Source organism: Nuphar pumila, chromosome 15, assembly GCF_984573655.1.
Source record: "Nuphar pumila chromosome 15, dmNupPumi1.hap1.1, whole genome shotgun sequence".
NCBI lineage: Eukaryota > Viridiplantae > Streptophyta > Magnoliopsida > Nymphaeales > Nymphaeaceae > Nuphar > Nuphar pumila.
The window spans coordinates 25,036,075-25,053,322 of NC_143263.1; the positions used below are offsets into that span (position 1 = coordinate 25,036,075).

Here is a 17,248-nt window from a genome sequence, read left to right on the forward strand (position 1 = left end):
ATGGGTTCGATTAGTTCACTTGTGCACCTAATCAATTCCGAACACTAACTTGGCTTGTCTATGTTGCGATCCGTAGTTGAGCAACCAAGTCCAAGCTAGATATGCCCAACGGCCGCTAGGACCCAAATTGGCCATATAACACGGGTCCACCATTCTTCGGACCCAACCCGATCCGATACCGCGAAGCCTGAATGCTACTTTGTTCCTGCCGTCGCTTTATTTTGACATAAACGGCGCGCCTTTCTCCCCCTGCCTCCGAGCTTCTTCTTCTTCTTCTCTCAAACGACAGAATTTGTGGGCGATGCCGGAGGACGAGAAGCAGAAGACCAAGAAGAGAAAACCCTGTCCTGTCTTCATCTATGGCAATTACAATCGTTATTATGGCTACCGGGTGAGTACCCACGTCTGCTTTTCCATCAATTCCTTCAATTCTGTACTCCCCATTTACTCAGCCGCTTCCCTTTCCCCCTCTAAGATTCTGTAAAAGAAGGGAACGAAAGTTGGGAAGGTTGGACTTTTTTTTAGTGGTGAGTTAGTGTTGTGTGTGGGTCATTTCCCTTGTTCTTTGCATTTCTACTTTGAAATCTTGCAGCTTATATAAGTACTAGTAAAATTGTAATACCAGTAACAGTAGTAATATAGTTCCTGAATACCTGTTGCTCAAGGATAGATCCCTGGCTATCTGAATAACCAGAAAGGAAGTCGGTTTTGCTTTTGTCCTAAAGTAGGTTTTCTTATATTCAAGCTTGTTCATGTCCTAGAGCTTGAATTTGAATTGACAATCCCGAACTTGTTATTCAAAATCTAGCGGTACAATCTTAGGAATTTTCACAAATAAGGTGAAAGCTGAAATGATTTTGTCCCACACGAGAAGGGAAAGCTACCATCTCAGTATACATGAATGTAGAGCATTTTCTGGCATGAAGGTTGTTTATTAGTATGAACACCACAAGTTCCCGAATGTAGAGCATTTTTCTTTTTTCACCTCTTATTCCCGAAGTAGTAGACAATTGAAGATTTTCAGTTGTTTCTTTCTATGTTTTAAAGCAAAACCTGATTTACAAATAAAGATGTTGCTGTCAGATGAAAACACAACCAAAGAGCAAGAAGGTTGAAGTTCAGCTAATGCTGACTGAATATTTCGATATAGGTTGGATTTATGATGCAATGATACTGTATCGACATGAGGACTTGGTACATACACAATGAAGATATTTCTGCATTGAACTGTGAAGGCACCTTTTAGACGAGAAATTCAACTCCTTGTCTCATGTGATATTTATTGAGCTATAAATTGCATCTTTAGCAAGTATATTGATTCATCAATTTCTCAGTGTTGTTGAGTTGGGTCAATATTCTCTTAGAATTGACGTATCGTATATTCTTCAGGTCAACAACATATCAAAGGAAGATCCTAGACTGAGTGTCATGACCAGGGAATGGTTTGAAAACAAGAAATGCCTTGATATTGGATGCAATGAGGGTGTAATTACTATTGATATAGGTAAGTGTGATACACCATGTAACTGTTAAGTGTTTTTTTTTTCTAAAAGAAACTGTTAAAGAGTTTTGAGCTTGTACATCTTTTTTCCTACTCTTTAAAGTTCATGTTTTCAAGCAAAGTCATGGAATAAGTATCACATGAAGCCTGTTATTGTGAAATTTCTCTTCTGCAAATCTAAATTGTCAGGTTGTGTCTTTTCTTATATTTTGTTCCTTTGATTTTTGACCATCTATTGTATGTGTTGGAGTCTGTATGTATAAGCATGCAACAGTGATAAAGCAGCAAAATTCATCTAGCACTGGGTTCACTAAACTCTTCCTTGGACTTTACACCTTTAAGACTACAAATGTTGATAGCTACACCCTACACCATGTAGTTAGCTTCCCATCAAATATGTAGTTAGTTTGTATTTTACAGACAACATTTCCTCCATTTCTTTTCCTATTGATTTCCTTGCCATTCTAAGTTATCATTTGATCCCTCTTATTGAAGAGGTGTGAGTTCCATTTCAAATTAATCTAGCATCTTTTTTTTTTCAGAATGTCATGAGCATGCTGCATGGCATAACAGGTTTTCTTATGCTTGAAGGTTAAAGTATCTGGAATCTAGCCTTATGTGTTTTTCACCAAAGCCTATTCTTTGCTCTCTTTCAAAAAGTTTAGGTAATTGTGCATTGTAGGAATATGTAGAAAGTGTTGAACTATAACATCATCTGGCTTTGTTGATATCTACTAGTGTCAACCATTCATCTGATGCCAAATAAAAGTGGTTGCATTTGTTTAAAGTGTTTTTCCTTTTAAATGAGGTTTTGAAACAATTTTCCGGTCTCTTTTTGAGATAAGCATGATGAAGTTATGAGTTTGAATGTAAACTGAAGAAAATCATGACAAGCTGTTTGTGATCTTAAAACCCTCGTAGAAATCTTTCAGTTTTTCTCTTAACTACACATCCAAATCAGGAGGCTTTGAAAGTTGATTTTCAATAATTTCTGCTAATGTTAAATCAAGAAAAATGATCAAGTTTCAACCTCTATAAAATTCTCATCTACTAGCCTTGCAGATGGTCCAATATCTTATAGCCAACATGCTTTCGTTCCTAGGTTTTGTACTCGCAACTGCAGAATCATTGCAATAAAGTTATCCACTTAGTTTAATCATTAATGTGATGAGATACCTGTCTTCATGTTGAAGATAAAGATAGGGAAGGCTTTTGACCTTTAAATCCATGAGAATGAATAGAAGTGTTATGTAACAGCCCCAAAACTCACCTTAAATATCATGATTTTTTTTAATTCTTGTTACAAAATTTAAAAGAAAATCTTTATATGAAAACAAAAATATCTCTCACATATCCGGGACACATCACAAATTTTGGACCCACATTCCACCATCAAACCAACCATTCATTTCAAACCATTGATGAAACAAAATAGTTCAAACTAATAAAGAAAAATTAATAGACTTCAACTTAAGTTCATAATTTCCATCAAATCCATCCTGTTTAGAAAAAGAACACCCAACTGTTCCTTAGGGCGACATCGGGCAACACCCTAAACGACCACTGCTTGGTATACCAATGCTTAACAACTGAAGCCCAAAACCACACCATTCCCGGATCTCGGTGGTGGCAAATGTCCCCTACTACCTTGGCCGAGGACAATGAGCAATCTATCGTGCTTTTGGAGAAAATTCCACGAGTTCAGAATCACCCTGTCACCTACGACAACCATCCAAGGTTCCTACCTTCTTAGACGACAACCAAGGGGCAAAAATTAGTATACTTTTTGGGTATCTTTTACATCTTTAACTTTTATACGTTCTTTTCATAAGGAACGATTTTGGATCTACAACATTCATAGCATGCACTCATGCCACATGAGCTCCATTCAACTCAAACATGCATATCATCTCATGCATTATCTGATTGGGTTATCTCCTCGCTCGGACACAATTGTGTACCCATCGTGTATCAATTGTGCCATTCATCGTATGTATGATGACAAAATTTAAACTTTGCATTCAAATGATTTTCATAAGAGATTGCACTAACACACCGCCTCAATAGGCTTACATGTTGCTTAACAGTATGCCACAAATTCATTCGGTTCACCTCTTGAAACATCTCATGCATACAAGCAAAACAATCCACTAACTCGGGACTGATAATGCAAAAACTTACCTGACGTTATAAATTTCGTCATAAATCGTACAAAACGATTTAGGCTATGATATTTTAACTGAAGGTACTTATGTATGTTAAAGACCTTAACTCGTTACAACACATGCAATAAAATTTCTAGAACACAGATTGTTTTCTTGATTTATACAACCTTATCCAATTCAGTCTTTTAATAAACAAATCCGTTATAAATTGTCCAGGAAGAATTAGATGTTGGAATTTTTACTTTAGGCGGCTTGATATGTCAGATTCAAACCCACCAAATTCCATAATTTAATTGGATTCCAGTTGAGAGATAAAATTCTCAAAACACGTACTCTTTCTGTTACTCGACATAACGTGTTTCTGAGAACTATAGATTTCAAACCATCTTTCGTCAATTTTTGTCTCCAAACCGTGAGGAGTCGACTTTTGAGATTTTAACCATGTATTCTTCCATATCTAGACTAACATATTAAAAAATTAAGCCATCAATCCTAGGTATTTTTGGGGATATGATTTTTACAAAATACTCTATCTCTATAGGCTTACAGGCAAGACAAAATATCTGTTTCGTCTTGAAGATAACATATTTCTCAATCCATAATTCATTCGAGTCTGAAATTTGTTCTGGAACTACTTCCACATATTTTTAATATCCCTACCAAATTTCAAGATTTATGAGTTTGTGGTTTGGGAGAATTTATATTTCTGACTGGTCGGGCTAAAATAACACAACAGTGACAACACAAATTATAGTTTTTCAAGAAATTTAAGATAACTTCAAGAAATTTATTCAACGAAATAAAGGTATATGTGAACATCAAGAACAACATCAAAACAATTTCTACATGCATTAAACATGATGTATATAACAAAATTCGATCATCTAACATAAATATAAAACCCAAATCCAATCATTTTTCAAAAGAAGACGAGTTTGATTTCTTCTATAAATCAAAACACTTTTTACGAAGGAAATCTTGGTTTTAAAATTTATCCAACCTAGATTCTCTGTACTCAACCCATAGAAACACGGTTCAACTTTGTTGCCATAAAGCTAAATTTACATTTTGAACATTATAACAAAAATTGCTTTTCAGAAGAAGAAGACTATCCATGTAGTAAGGGTCTCCTTTTCTATAACCTTCCCCAATTTGCTTCTCGGACTGAAGATCCTGTACAAAATATTTTTTGGATAAGAATCGATGATTTGTAAAACAAACAAAAGATTTAAATTTAGTTTTGGGATAAGCCTAACTTTTGAAATAGAGAATTTTGAAGTGTTTTCAAAATTTTCAATGCTTTGAATACTAAGAAAGGATCCGTCGACTTTAAAAACATTTTTTGGTGTTGAATTAATGTAACATTCGAAAAGTAAGGAAAAATGTGAAGTTATACGAAATGAGGCTCCAGAATCCAAAAGCCACGAAACCTTACCGGGAGGTGATGATCTAGAGACCGCGACACCCGAGAGAGAAAAATTCTTGATTAGTGGATGAAGGGCCTCTATGATTTGAGAGAACATGGTTCCAATAGATTTAGAATCTTCACTCGTCCTACTTCTTTCTTCGTGAAATGCTCCGACGGATGCCACCTTTTTTTCTTCTCTTTAAATTTGGGACAAAATGGCTTAATATGGTTTGGTTCTCCACAATTATGACAAATCAATATAGTTATTTTTTTATTGTCATCATATATAGGCTTCCCTTTGTAAGGTTTTGAAAAATGGGGTGGTTTGTAAACACTGGTATTGGCTCCCAGTCTTGAGACGGGCAACACATTATCCTTTGTCTCCTTAGATTCGAACATAGACTTTAGTTTTGTCTCCTCCATGCATACTTAAGCCAAAACTTTATGTAAGAGAAGAAGATTTTTTCTATGAATAATATTAACCCGAACTTGTTCAAATTTGGGTCTACAGTCTTCTAAAAAATTGGAAGAATTGTTCCTCATGTTTGTATTTCTTCCATTCTTGAGCATTATTTGGGGTCTCCCATCTAGATTCAAATTTAGCTAATTGATCTCAAAGCCTCTTGAGGGTACTATATTATTGCCTCATGGTCTTGTCACCTTATTTACAATTATGTACCTTGTCTTTGAGATCTCATTTGTGTGCCACTTCTCTTTGGGTATATGTTTGTTTAACATATTCTCAAGCCTCATCAACTCTTTTAAATTCAAGAATATCAGAGCAAGGCTCCTCATGCTTACTACCCATAAAGAGGGAAAGAACCTTGGCATGACTTACTTCCCCCTCTTTATAGGCTTTTTTGTAATCAATTATAGCCTTTTCCTTTTCAACCCCTTTAAGGCTTTCTTCCTTTAATCCACCATCGGCTCTAATAACCAATTTTGTGAGAATTAGTTCTGGTTTCAATGCAAATTCATCAACAAAATGCCATAAGTCTTTTTCCATGAGTATTCTTTTCACCACCACGGCCCACATATTGTAGTTTCTCCCATCAAATTTGATGGGAACCACCCTTACAATTTCTTTATTGGCCATAGTGGAGGAAAGAATGGAGATAAAAATAAGAAGAAAGAAGAGGATAAAGAGGCAATAAAAAAGTGTTTAAGAAGTTTGATAGCGTGATTTCCAAGGCAACAAACCAATCCTCCACCAATCCCACAAATCTTCTCTTTAAGTTTTTGTCCAAGAGCACTAAAGGCTCTGATACCTTGTAATGAAGCAACAAGTGCACAAGGTGGCTACAAATGTGCACACTCACAAGTACAAGAGCCACTAATGGGCCAAATACAAAGAGCCATTAAGGGATAAGCACAAAAACTCTCAAAATGGAGCAAGAACACAACAAAAAAGAGTTTATTCAAATAAGCTTGGCATCAAGCATACTTATTACAAGGGGAAGGAGTGCCTTTAAATAGGCACTCCATGCAGTTGGGCCAGCCCCAATGGCTAGTTGGACCAGCACCCAATGCTGTTCAGCTTTACAAAATAAAAAAGAGAAATAAAAAAACTAAAAACATTAGGTCATCAGTCCCTAGTGGACTGACACCTGTTATAAGATGATTTTACTGAAATGCTCCTGAGGGGTATTTCAATTTACATACATACTAGATACCCCTAAGGGGTATATATATATACAATACATTTTAACAATGGCCTTAATTGATGCTTGAGTAGTTACAAGGTTCAGTTTGATTGGAGCAGGACGTGGGATGATAGTTAATTTTCAATAGTTTTCTTTCTATTCAGGAGGTTTAAGGTACATTGTGGCATGAAAGAATGTGACAATTTTCAGAAAGACACCTAGCACTAACAATGTTAAGGCTTGAAGAACTCTTATATGATTTTTTTTCCTAAAATACTTTAGAAATTAAAGTTGAGAATAAAGTTATTGTAAGGACAAAATATTCAATGGAAATCAGAAAATAGGTGGTGAATCTGAATGAGTATTAGTAAAAAAGTGCTACCTACATGAGGGCATTGATAGCAAAAAAGGTTTATGGCATGAAAAGTTTTCAAAGCATGCTTGAAAGCTTGTTTCTCCTCATAAATTGCAGAACTCCTTTTTAATTCTACCACTTGTTGCATAAGTTTTAACTGTTTCATGTAAACTTCCTTCCCAGGATTTCCTTGTAGAAAAACGTTTTAAAATTGTATATATGCAGACCCAATATGGAAAATGGAAGAAATAACATGTTTTCATCGTTTATTCAAACCATGTTCATATGTAGAATCACGAGTTATAGTGGCAGCGTTCTTGTCATTCATTGAATCACCTCTTTTGCTCCATATGATTTTTCAGTGAACTGGGGCATTTAGGTGGATCATTAATTCATGACCATATACTAAAGGATTGAGGCAAGTTTGAAAGTGTAAATGACATGGTTTGAAATGTTGTAGTCAGAACCAATAGATTAATGTTGACAATTTTTGGACAAAGAGCAGGCTCGACCTCCAGCTGTGTTATTTGACAATTCTGGCAAAGGTATTATGTGTGCATAGATTAAGTGATAATGTTGTCCAACTGCAACATAGGTATCAAGTTGATGCTATTGTCACAAGACATGTAGAAATGAGACAATGGATCTTTGGCTTGCCTGTTTACAGTGTATATGCTTTTAATAGACTGAAAACGTTAATGGATAAGTTAATTGTGAAGGTCTTCCTTAATTAAATATCCAAAAAACCACTCTCTGTAAGGTATCAGAATGGAAAAACCACATGAGCTGCTGCTCATGAAAACTAAGTGTCTTGTAAAAAACTCTTGCAGCGAGTTAATTTAGATGGCTTTTCCCTAGTAAGTGACGACTTCACTCAAGGGTTATGTATGTTTGTGTGTGTGTGTGTGTGTGTGTGTATTATATATATATATATATATATATATATATATATATATATATATATATATATATAGAGAGAGAGAGAGAGAGAGAGAGAGAGAGAGAGAGAGAGAGAGAGAGAGATGCGAAACTGATACATGTTAAATGGGGTTTTCTGCCCTTCCGATGTTTTTTTCGCAGTTCCGACCCCATAAATGTATTGGGCATGGTCGATTTACGAGGAATCTACACCTGAATCATGTGTTTTCAATGAAAAAATGGTATTTGGTGCCTCAAAAATTTACAAAGATTTTGGACCATTGATTTTTCGAACCTTATAAAAGCCCACCCATGTGTCGGAATCGAACACTTCAAGACTTGATCCCTATAAAATCAAGTACTTAGATCACATCTGTACGATCAGAATTTAAAAATAAAATGAAACCCCCCCTGAAAAACTCATTTAGCACCTATCATTTTGCACCTATCTATTACTCTCTCTCTCTCTATCTATATATATAGTCACTAGAATATGAGAACTGCCATGTGAACTGCAAATTTTATGGACTTTTTGTTCTTTTCTCTCAAATCTAGCCATATGGCTGTGATCTACATGCTTGGTTTCATAAGGATCTGCTCTTGAATCATCCGATTACGATGCATAAATGAGATTTTTTTAAGGCTTTAAAATCAACGGCTCATAATCTTCATAAATATTCAAGCATTCAAAAATTACATTTTTTTCATTGAAAATACACGATCTAACAGTCTATTTCTAGCAAATTTACCATGCCGAACACATCTACATGGTTGGATTTGCAAAAAAATTGTTGGAAATGCCTATATTTTTAGTTCTCATATTCTAGTGACTATATATGTATGTATGTATGTATGTATGCACGTTCTTATTTTTGTGGCATACTTTCCTACAAAATGCAAGAGTAGTAGAATCACGTTTTGTTTGTTTGGTGGAAACATTTCTTATTTACTCGAATTGTAAACCTATGTTATATAAGAATTGTTTTTACAAAGCTAGTAATTATTGATTCAACACATCTACGATGCCATTAGTATTTGCACCCGACTTATCCTTTCAACCATGTCAGTCTCAATCTTCTTCCCTTTTTTCATAGCATATGCTTAAGCTAGATTAAATTTTTTATGGTGCTTAGCTTTTGAATATTTTTCCTGGGATAAATTTGTTAGCTTGTACCCAATCTATTAGCCATGATTATTCATGCATTTCTAATATTTTTGGAAGTTAAAAGTAATGGTTGTGTTCTCTCTTTATGTGCAGCAAAGAAGTTCTCTTGTCGAAGTATTCTTGGAATAGATATTGATGATAGTAAGTTCCTTGAAATTTACTTTTTCTAATAACAATTTTATACAAAACACCATGATTATTCAGATTTCTTGATTAGAAAGACATGCTTCTTTTGATTCTTCACATGGTTTTACCTCTAAAGTTCTAAACTACCTTTGGGTGTGTTCCGTTACTCATTTATTGCATATTGAGTTATCATTACTATCACACAGTCAATGTGTAGAAAAATTGAATATGATACATAAAAAAGCATTGTTGAATGTTAATATAAGCAGCATACTATGATCTTGTTGCAAATGTAAAAAAAATAGTGATTAGATTTTGATGAAAGCTACTTCAAGTTTGGGAAAGTTTTCTATAAGATGCCGGTTTTCTGTTATTATTCAATTTATCCTTAAACATATGTTGGTCTATTCCTTGCAACCTAATCACGTGTTGTGCTTGTGCAAGAAATATATATCTTATTGTGCATTTTAGAGATTTGTCTTTTACAGGGTCTCAATTTGTTTTGGTCTTAAGGGTTTTTTGATCTTTTGTTCATTTCATGGTTTTATGTAGTTGTAGGACTTGGTGTAATGGTGTGATTTCTTGGGGTTGGCATCTAAACCTTTTCCATCATATGGGACCATGATTGTTAAATGCATCATATTGGGAAGAATCTCTGGAATAAAACTTTGTCGTGGGCTAAGTTATGTTTTTTTCGTAAAACATGTGATAAGGTTTTGCTGAATTAAAAGGCTCAGTTAGGCTTTGTTCAAGACTGTACTTGTGTCTTGGCCTTTGTAATTACATGACATAGATTTCACTATCATTTAATAATTGTAAATACTTAATTTTAAACTTTTGCAATTTCTTAATTGAAATGTTACAAGGATATGACTACAAGTTGTGGGTTACTGCTATCTTTGTGAGCCTCTTCATTGTCAATAATTTGTAGTAGTACACAGGTTGAAAATGGAGGATCCATTCGATATTAACAATGGATTGACTCCATTTTTATTTGTCTTCTTTACCTCTTTTTTCTTTTGATTTTATTTATTTGAATACTGTGACTGCTTTAGAATTGTTTGCTTTGCTCTTTTTGGCAATCACAAACTTTTAGCATGTTGTGCTGTATGGAAAAAAATGCTTTTTTCCTTTTTAATGTTAATTAGTTGGGTTAATTTGGAGTTACTGTTGAAAGTATAGTCAATGTTGCATGATGGCAGCTCATATGCTTTCTATCTGAACATGGTGTCTCGCTTTCTTAGGTTTAGTGCAGATGGCACGTCGCAACCTCAAAAGGATGGCATCAAAGGTGGATGGGCTTCCAAAACATACAAATGGTTCACATCATCTTCTCAATGATTCAGTTGATGAGAGAAGAATGCATCTTCCAAAAGAGCCATCCACTTCTGGGGAAAGGGATTTGATAGAAAGAGTGGCATTTGCAACAGAAAATTTTTTAGAGGATTTCTATTCTTACAGAGAAAAATATGACACCATTCTTTGGTAAGTGCATGTTGGTAACTGTTGCTATTGTTTGTTTAAATGTCCTGCCGACATTATTTCCTGCTGCCTATTGAAAAGTTATCTTTGTTGTTTGTCCATGCATTGTCTGGACTCTGGATAGCTGGTAACCATTTTTTTTTTCATTTTCTAATTTCAGTTTGAGTGTGACAAAATGGATTCATCTGAATTGGGGTGACAATGGGTTGATTACGTTATTTTCGAAGATATGGCAATTACTTCGACCGGTATATGGTTTTTTATTCTCTGAATAGTTTTTGTTCAGAAATTCTCTGGTTAATGATGAAAGCATCTTAAGTACATAAATGATGAAAAACTGGTGCTTTCGAAGTGACATATGGTTGCTTTGTTTCTTTTGGTGTTCAAGTGATGATGAGAGAATTTGTTTTATTGCTAGCAGGGTGGCATTCTTTTGTTGGAGCCACAACCTTGGAAGTCGTATGAGAGAAAACGTCGTGTATCTCAGGTAGACTTGTTTCCTTTTAATCGTATGTTTTTCCTGTTGTATTTTTTGCAGCTGCATTGATCTGGTCTTGTCTGTTGACTCAAATGAATTATCAAAAGGAAACTGACTTTTATGATTTGAATATATACTTTTCGACAAGGGATATTTTCCTTATATTTGTTGTATTTGTATTTCATTTGTATAGAATTTTATTCATGCTTTTAATCTTATTATAGGATTGTGAAAACCTAGCAACTTAGTGCTCCATTAAAATTGTGGCAGCATGAGTTCTTAGGTGTACATTTGTAGTACTTAGTGATCAGTACTGACTAGACAAAATCATCATCATCATCATGTCATCAATAATCATTGCCCAATCCACGGGGTTTGGCTTTATTCATTGTGAGTTTGATTTTCCCATTCATTCCTATGTAGTGCTGAAATGTATGTTCCACACTCTTGTCTATGATTACTTCTTGAAGCCTTGACTAATACCACCATTCATAGTTTTCTCGATCTGCATTGTTCTCTTTCATAATTTCATATTAGAGTTGTGTCATGTCTGAATTTTACATGCCCAAACCCCCTTTAATTACGTTGATTGAATTTTGTTTGTTGGTGACACTCTTAACCCTTTTCTAATATACTCATTTTGATGTTATTAGTCTTTCTTATTGTAGATATATACTTTAGCATATGACCTTAAATCTTAGGGGAGAACAAATTGATCACGACCATATGCAGTCTCTCATTTTGTTACTTCTTCACAAACCAATACTTAGCAGTGCAACAAATGACAGTTAAATCTTGTTGCAATCTTATAGGCAAGAATTATTTGTTTAATTGTGTTTAACAAAATACAGTTACACACACGTTATTGTTCATGACCTCCAGCAGATGTTAATAAGTTCACGACATTATTTGAAACATCATGGTGTTTCTTTACACTAGCTAGGGATGGCAGTGGACGGGGAAAACGGGGCCCCACCCTGCCTCACCTCGTTTGGACTGGGGATGGAGGACATGAAACAGGGATGGAGGTGGGGATAAAGGTTAAAATCAAAACCCGTGCGGGGATGGAGGCAAGGATGGACTTACGCTTTCCACTGCCCCATCCCCGATCTCCGTTAGTAAAGCTACTAAATTACCTTTAGAGATGGCAGTCGACCAGGGAGAAATGGGGCCCCGCCTTGCCCCGTTTGGACCGGGGATGGAGGATATAAAACAAGGATGGTGGCAGGGATCGAGATTAAAATCAAAACCCTTGCGGGAATGAAGGGCAGAATTTTGGTTCAAAACCCTTGTTCCCCGCCTCCGTCCAGGTCCACTGCCATCCCTAACACTAGCTGTCATTGCCAAGGGTATTTTTGTAAATTTAAAAAAAATGAACCAAATGCTTGAATTCTTAATACAATCTTTAAATGTGCTGTGTATTTATTTATGAAATTATTTTTATTTCCCTTAGTGGTTGCAATTAATGAATAAGAGTTACCTTGGTATTTTGATCTGGTTAGGGGCAAAAAGGGTATGTGCACTTGTTGACGATCCACTTATGTGTCTATGTGTGCTCTATAGTGGATGTGGTATGCCTAGTTATTTCCTTCCATTGCAGGTATTATTGAGCAGTTTATGCACTGTAGCATATACACAACTGATATAGTTCCTACTTGTCAATTATTGAGGGGATAGTTAACAATATTGTGGTTGATTTGTGTTGATTTATGTGATATTGTAATATATCATTGTTTATAAAAATTTTGATTGGGGTAAAGAGGGGACTTACCCTGATTCGTTGAAATCTTTTTTGAAATTGTGGGGACGCCATATACGAGCCTCGATTGTCCTTCGCTTGACGAGAAGGTAGGATCCAGGCAAGTTCTTCGATCTCCATAGCCCGAATTGCACTGACAAGATGCTCGAATATGTAATAAAGATCAAAGTGTATTAGTATCCATTTTATAATAAAAATCGAAATAAGAGGAACAAATACAAGTAAATGATTTGAAAAATTACCTTTTTTGGACTTGAGGGTTCGTTAAATTTTTAGGCTCTTTTTTGGTTCGATAGTATCTCCACGCAGGTACGAGGGTTCTTCAATCGCTTCAGTAGCACATCTGCGTAGGTATGACCACTTGAGAGAGAAGGGTATGATAGGGCTAGGGCTTGTTCTCTCTAGGGCCAACACTCAAACAAGAGATTTCCAGATGATCAGGTTCTAGGGAGAAGTTCCTATTTATAGTTTTCTGAATGAGATATGATTCACCGGATTTTCCAGATTCGGATCCAGTCCCAATGGGTCAGAGGCTATCCTTAATGGGGATAGGACTCATCCAATAGAGTACTCCCCTCCTTAAAATCGCGTAGGAGGGGGCTGGATAGGTTAAGATCAAGTGAGGATAAGCCAAATGGCTTATCCTTTCGCTCGAGGGGTGGGACGACAAAATAGTTTAGTTGTCCCAGTCAGGGATGGCGAAACAGACAGTCGTCCCATAAGTGAGACGGCGAAACAGTTTGATCGTCCCAGCCCAAAAACCGGGGATAAAAGTGGCAAGATTGGGCAAGACGACATGTCTGCTGTCCCAACCCAGGGACGATAACAACCCGAGAAGGGACAAGACGGTAACACTGTCTGCCGTCCCAACCCAAGGATGAAAAAACCCTCTCTTGTACCAACCCAAGGACGACAGAACTCTCTGCCGTCCCAGCCCAAGAAGGGGGGGCAAAACTGGGCAGGATGTCCCAGCCCAGGGACGGTAGCAACACTATTTGCCATCCCATCCTAGGGATGGCAGCGCTGTCTGCCGTTAAAGACAAGGACATCGACGCTGTCTGTCGTCCCATCCCAAAACCAAGATAAATAAGGGGGCAAGACTGGGTAAGGAGGACGGACCAAAGACATGGGTAAGACAGGGAGGTCAAGCTGGATAACACAGGGGACGACAACATGGGGTGCTATCCTAGGAGCAAGATGACGCCTTGAGGTGCCATCCCAGGGGCAGGATGACACCTTGGGGTGCCATCCCAGAAGCAGGATGGCAACTTGGGGTGCCATACCAGGAAACAAGATGCTTGCAATCCCAGGAGCAGGATGGCAACTTAGGGGTGCCATCCCAAACAGACCTCAGAGAGTCTGCCCGAAGGGAGACAAAAGAGAGGTAGGGACGACCCTACTTGTGCCGTCCCCATGAACAGGACGACACATATAGGGTTGTCTAATATCAGGACGACAAAACTGTTTCTGCCAAGCTGGCCAGGAGAGACAGGGGCGACAAAACCTCTTCTGTTGTCTAGGACAGTGAGACAGCAAGGGGGGGGGGGGGACAGATGTCAACAACCTATGTCATCCCATGGTCAGAATGGGTGGACTTCTTAGGGTTTTGGGCATTCTGGAAATTTGGGTGTTTACAATCGCATAGGGAAGTAGTTCGTTGTTGTGTATCATCATTACCCTTCTCCCATCTACGTGATTGATTTAATATTGTCAATTGTTCATGTAATTCCTATTGGAAAATGGTCATACTTTTCTAACAAAAATCAATCCTAATTCTCAAGTATACTCTTTAGCTAGTTGATCATTGCTAGTGATAGACTCTAGGTAGATGTATTCAGGGTGTTCCATGCAATGCAATTTGTCCATTGGTATTGTAACCCGTGGATAGATCAATAAAAGGAAATTGGTGAATAGAACACAACATGGATAAAAGGCAAAACTTCTTTGTAAGGATGATTGTAGAGCCTTGTGGTTTATGCTTCGTTTTCAATAATTGGAGTTTTTGAATTTTTATTAGTTTATCTGCCAATTATTATCAGTGGCTTTTGGAAAAAAACAGTTAGCATAATCTTTGATTCAGAGTAGGAATACTTTCAACTCAGATGATCCGTTTGTTTTGTTATGATCCTTTTGCTTTGTCTATGTTTACTAAAGGCATGGGATATAGAGCATTATGTGGATATCAAGCATTTTATTTACAATGTTTTTTGCTCATTTTCTTTTCCAATTGTAATATCCAGTTATAGGTTTATTTTTCGAACTGGACTATTTACATTCGCCATGAAATATACATGTTCTTTGTTTATCCCCATATCTAACGTTGTTCCTCTTCCCTTCTACCATTATCTCTTTATTACTTATTTTTCAGATTCTTCACTGTGGTAAAAGAAATATAAAAAAGGAAAATAACTTGCACTTCATTTTTAGCCTTTGGACTATAAAATTTCACTGGAAATGATGTTTTGGGAAAATGAATTTTATATATTCTGTTGCAGATCTCGTCGTCGAATTTTGATTCAATAAGATTCACTCCAGATCTCTTTCCCGATATTATTCTTGACAAGGTAAATGTTACTGATCAGTTCTTGTATATGTTGATTTCTTCGAAATGCTATTGTGAATTTTAATTCAAATTGTTGCTTTCAATTGTAGGATTAAGTATAACTACATGATTTTGATGTTTTGATTGAAACAGATCGGTTTCAGGACAGTGGAGAGTATTACCAACAACTTACCTGGTACGGTTGCTGGATTCAACAGGCCAATTTACGTTTACACAAAGTGATTGTCGTGTAAAACAGTGCGAAATACCCAACCTTCTGTTATGTAAATGTAAAAGTTTTGTTGTTTTTCCCTTCATGCTATCAGTCAAGGAGATATTTACAAAAGGCGTTTAGTTTTATTCATGACATTACTCTTCTTGTAATCATTTATTGCTTAAAGGAAAAGGTTTCAGATGATTTGAGTCATCTTTTGTTGGTGGAGGCTAGAGTAACCATATGGATGCCGACTTGTTAGCCTCTCTCTCTCTCTCTCTCTCTCTCTCTCTCTCTCTCTCTCTCTCTCTCTCTCAGACACACAGATATCTATTAGTCAATTTTGGGTACATTCTTAGCTTTCATATGTTTAAATTTTTTTGGGTAAATCTAGTTGTAAAGATGTGATCTACATCTTATTTTATGGAAAAATGACCTAACTGTACAGCAAAAATGATGCGTTTCTAAAAAAAACCCCACAATTTGCCAAATTTCGCCCGATGATCAAAACCGTAAATATTGGGCGTTAAAATAACCATTTTAACTTTCACATGTTGTAACCTGTTGAGGATAACTACTGATTTTCAACCTAAAACTTTAAGGATTCCAAATAAACATAGAAAAAAATAAATAAAAAAATTAGACAAAAATACTTTTTGAACGATATCTAAATCATTGAAAAATGATGAACGAACACTGAGATACAACCTCAACCACATTTTGAAAAAAAAAAAGATGAACTGACGTTAAGCCCGGTTATTCTATGCTATTTTTTGGTTATATGCATAAAAAATCTTAAAAAAACAATACAAATGATTGACAAATTGATGTCGTTAGCTTTTCAATGCCACCAATATTGTCTTGATCTAATGAGCGGTTTGAGAGAAATGTTTTCTCGAAAATAGACTTTTCTGTTATATCGTACATTCTGACTAAAATGTAGATTCACACAATTTTTTTGCAAGCTTCACGAAGTCTGCATAAAATATAGGTAAAAAATGATAAATATTTACAAAGATGAGGAAGTCTATATATATTTTATGCAATAATGAGAAAATCCTTCCGGTAGTAAGAGACTTAATTTTTATTTGTTCTAACTGTCAATTAGTTAAGAATAAGAGACTTCCATTTGATGATTTAAATAGACTGGTATATCATCCATTCACGGTAGTTCATTAAGATATTTGGGGTTCATTACATACTGGAAATTTTATTATATTATTTTCATTGATGAGTTCCCTTGATATGCTTGGCTCTATCCTCTTGAACTGAAATCTAAAGCTCTTGATTGATTTTAGAAAATTGTTAACATGGTTGCAAATGTTTTGTCTACTCGCATTAAATATTTTCAATGTGATCAAGGTGGCAAGTACAGTAAACCAATTCATGAATTCTTTGAGTGAATGGAATTTAACCACGATTTTCATGTTCCAAAACTCTCAACCAAAATGAGATTGTTGAGCCAAAGCATCCGCATGTGGTTGAGACAAGT

At 36.0% G+C, this 17,248-nt stretch overlaps 1 protein-coding gene across 1 annotated transcript; it reads left to right on the top strand.

Annotated features, from left to right (window-relative positions):
• Positions 1-301: 301 nt before the first annotated feature.
• LOC149814858 (S-adenosyl-L-methionine-dependent methyltransferases superfamily protein) lies at positions 302-15,804 on the top strand. Its single transcript, XM_089990434.1, has 8 exons — positions 302-391; positions 1,390-1,504; positions 9,249-9,296; positions 10,526-10,766; positions 10,924-11,011; positions 11,185-11,250; positions 15,496-15,564; positions 15,696-15,804. Exons 1-8 carry the CDS (start codon positions 302-304, stop codon positions 15,783-15,785), a joined length of 807 nt encoding a protein of 268 aa, XP_089846560.1. The 3' UTR covers positions 15,786-15,804.
• Positions 15,805-17,248: the final 1,444 nt, after the last annotated feature.

What these genes read in the sequence shown, in the direction of transcription:
- LOC149814858 (XM_089990434.1), top strand. Translation starts at nt 302, where the DNA reads ATGCCGGAGGACGAGAAGCAGAAGACCAAGAAGAGAAAACCCTGTCCT. An exon ending in ATCGTTATTATGGCTACCGG is followed by an intron (nt 392 to 1,389) that starts GTGAGTACCCAC and finishes TATATTCTTCAG; the next exon opens with GTCAACAACATATCAAAGGA. An exon ending in AAATATGACACCATTCTTTG is followed by an intron (nt 10,767 to 10,923) that starts GTAAGTGCATGT and finishes TTCTAATTTCAG; the next exon opens with TTTGAGTGTGACAAAATGGA.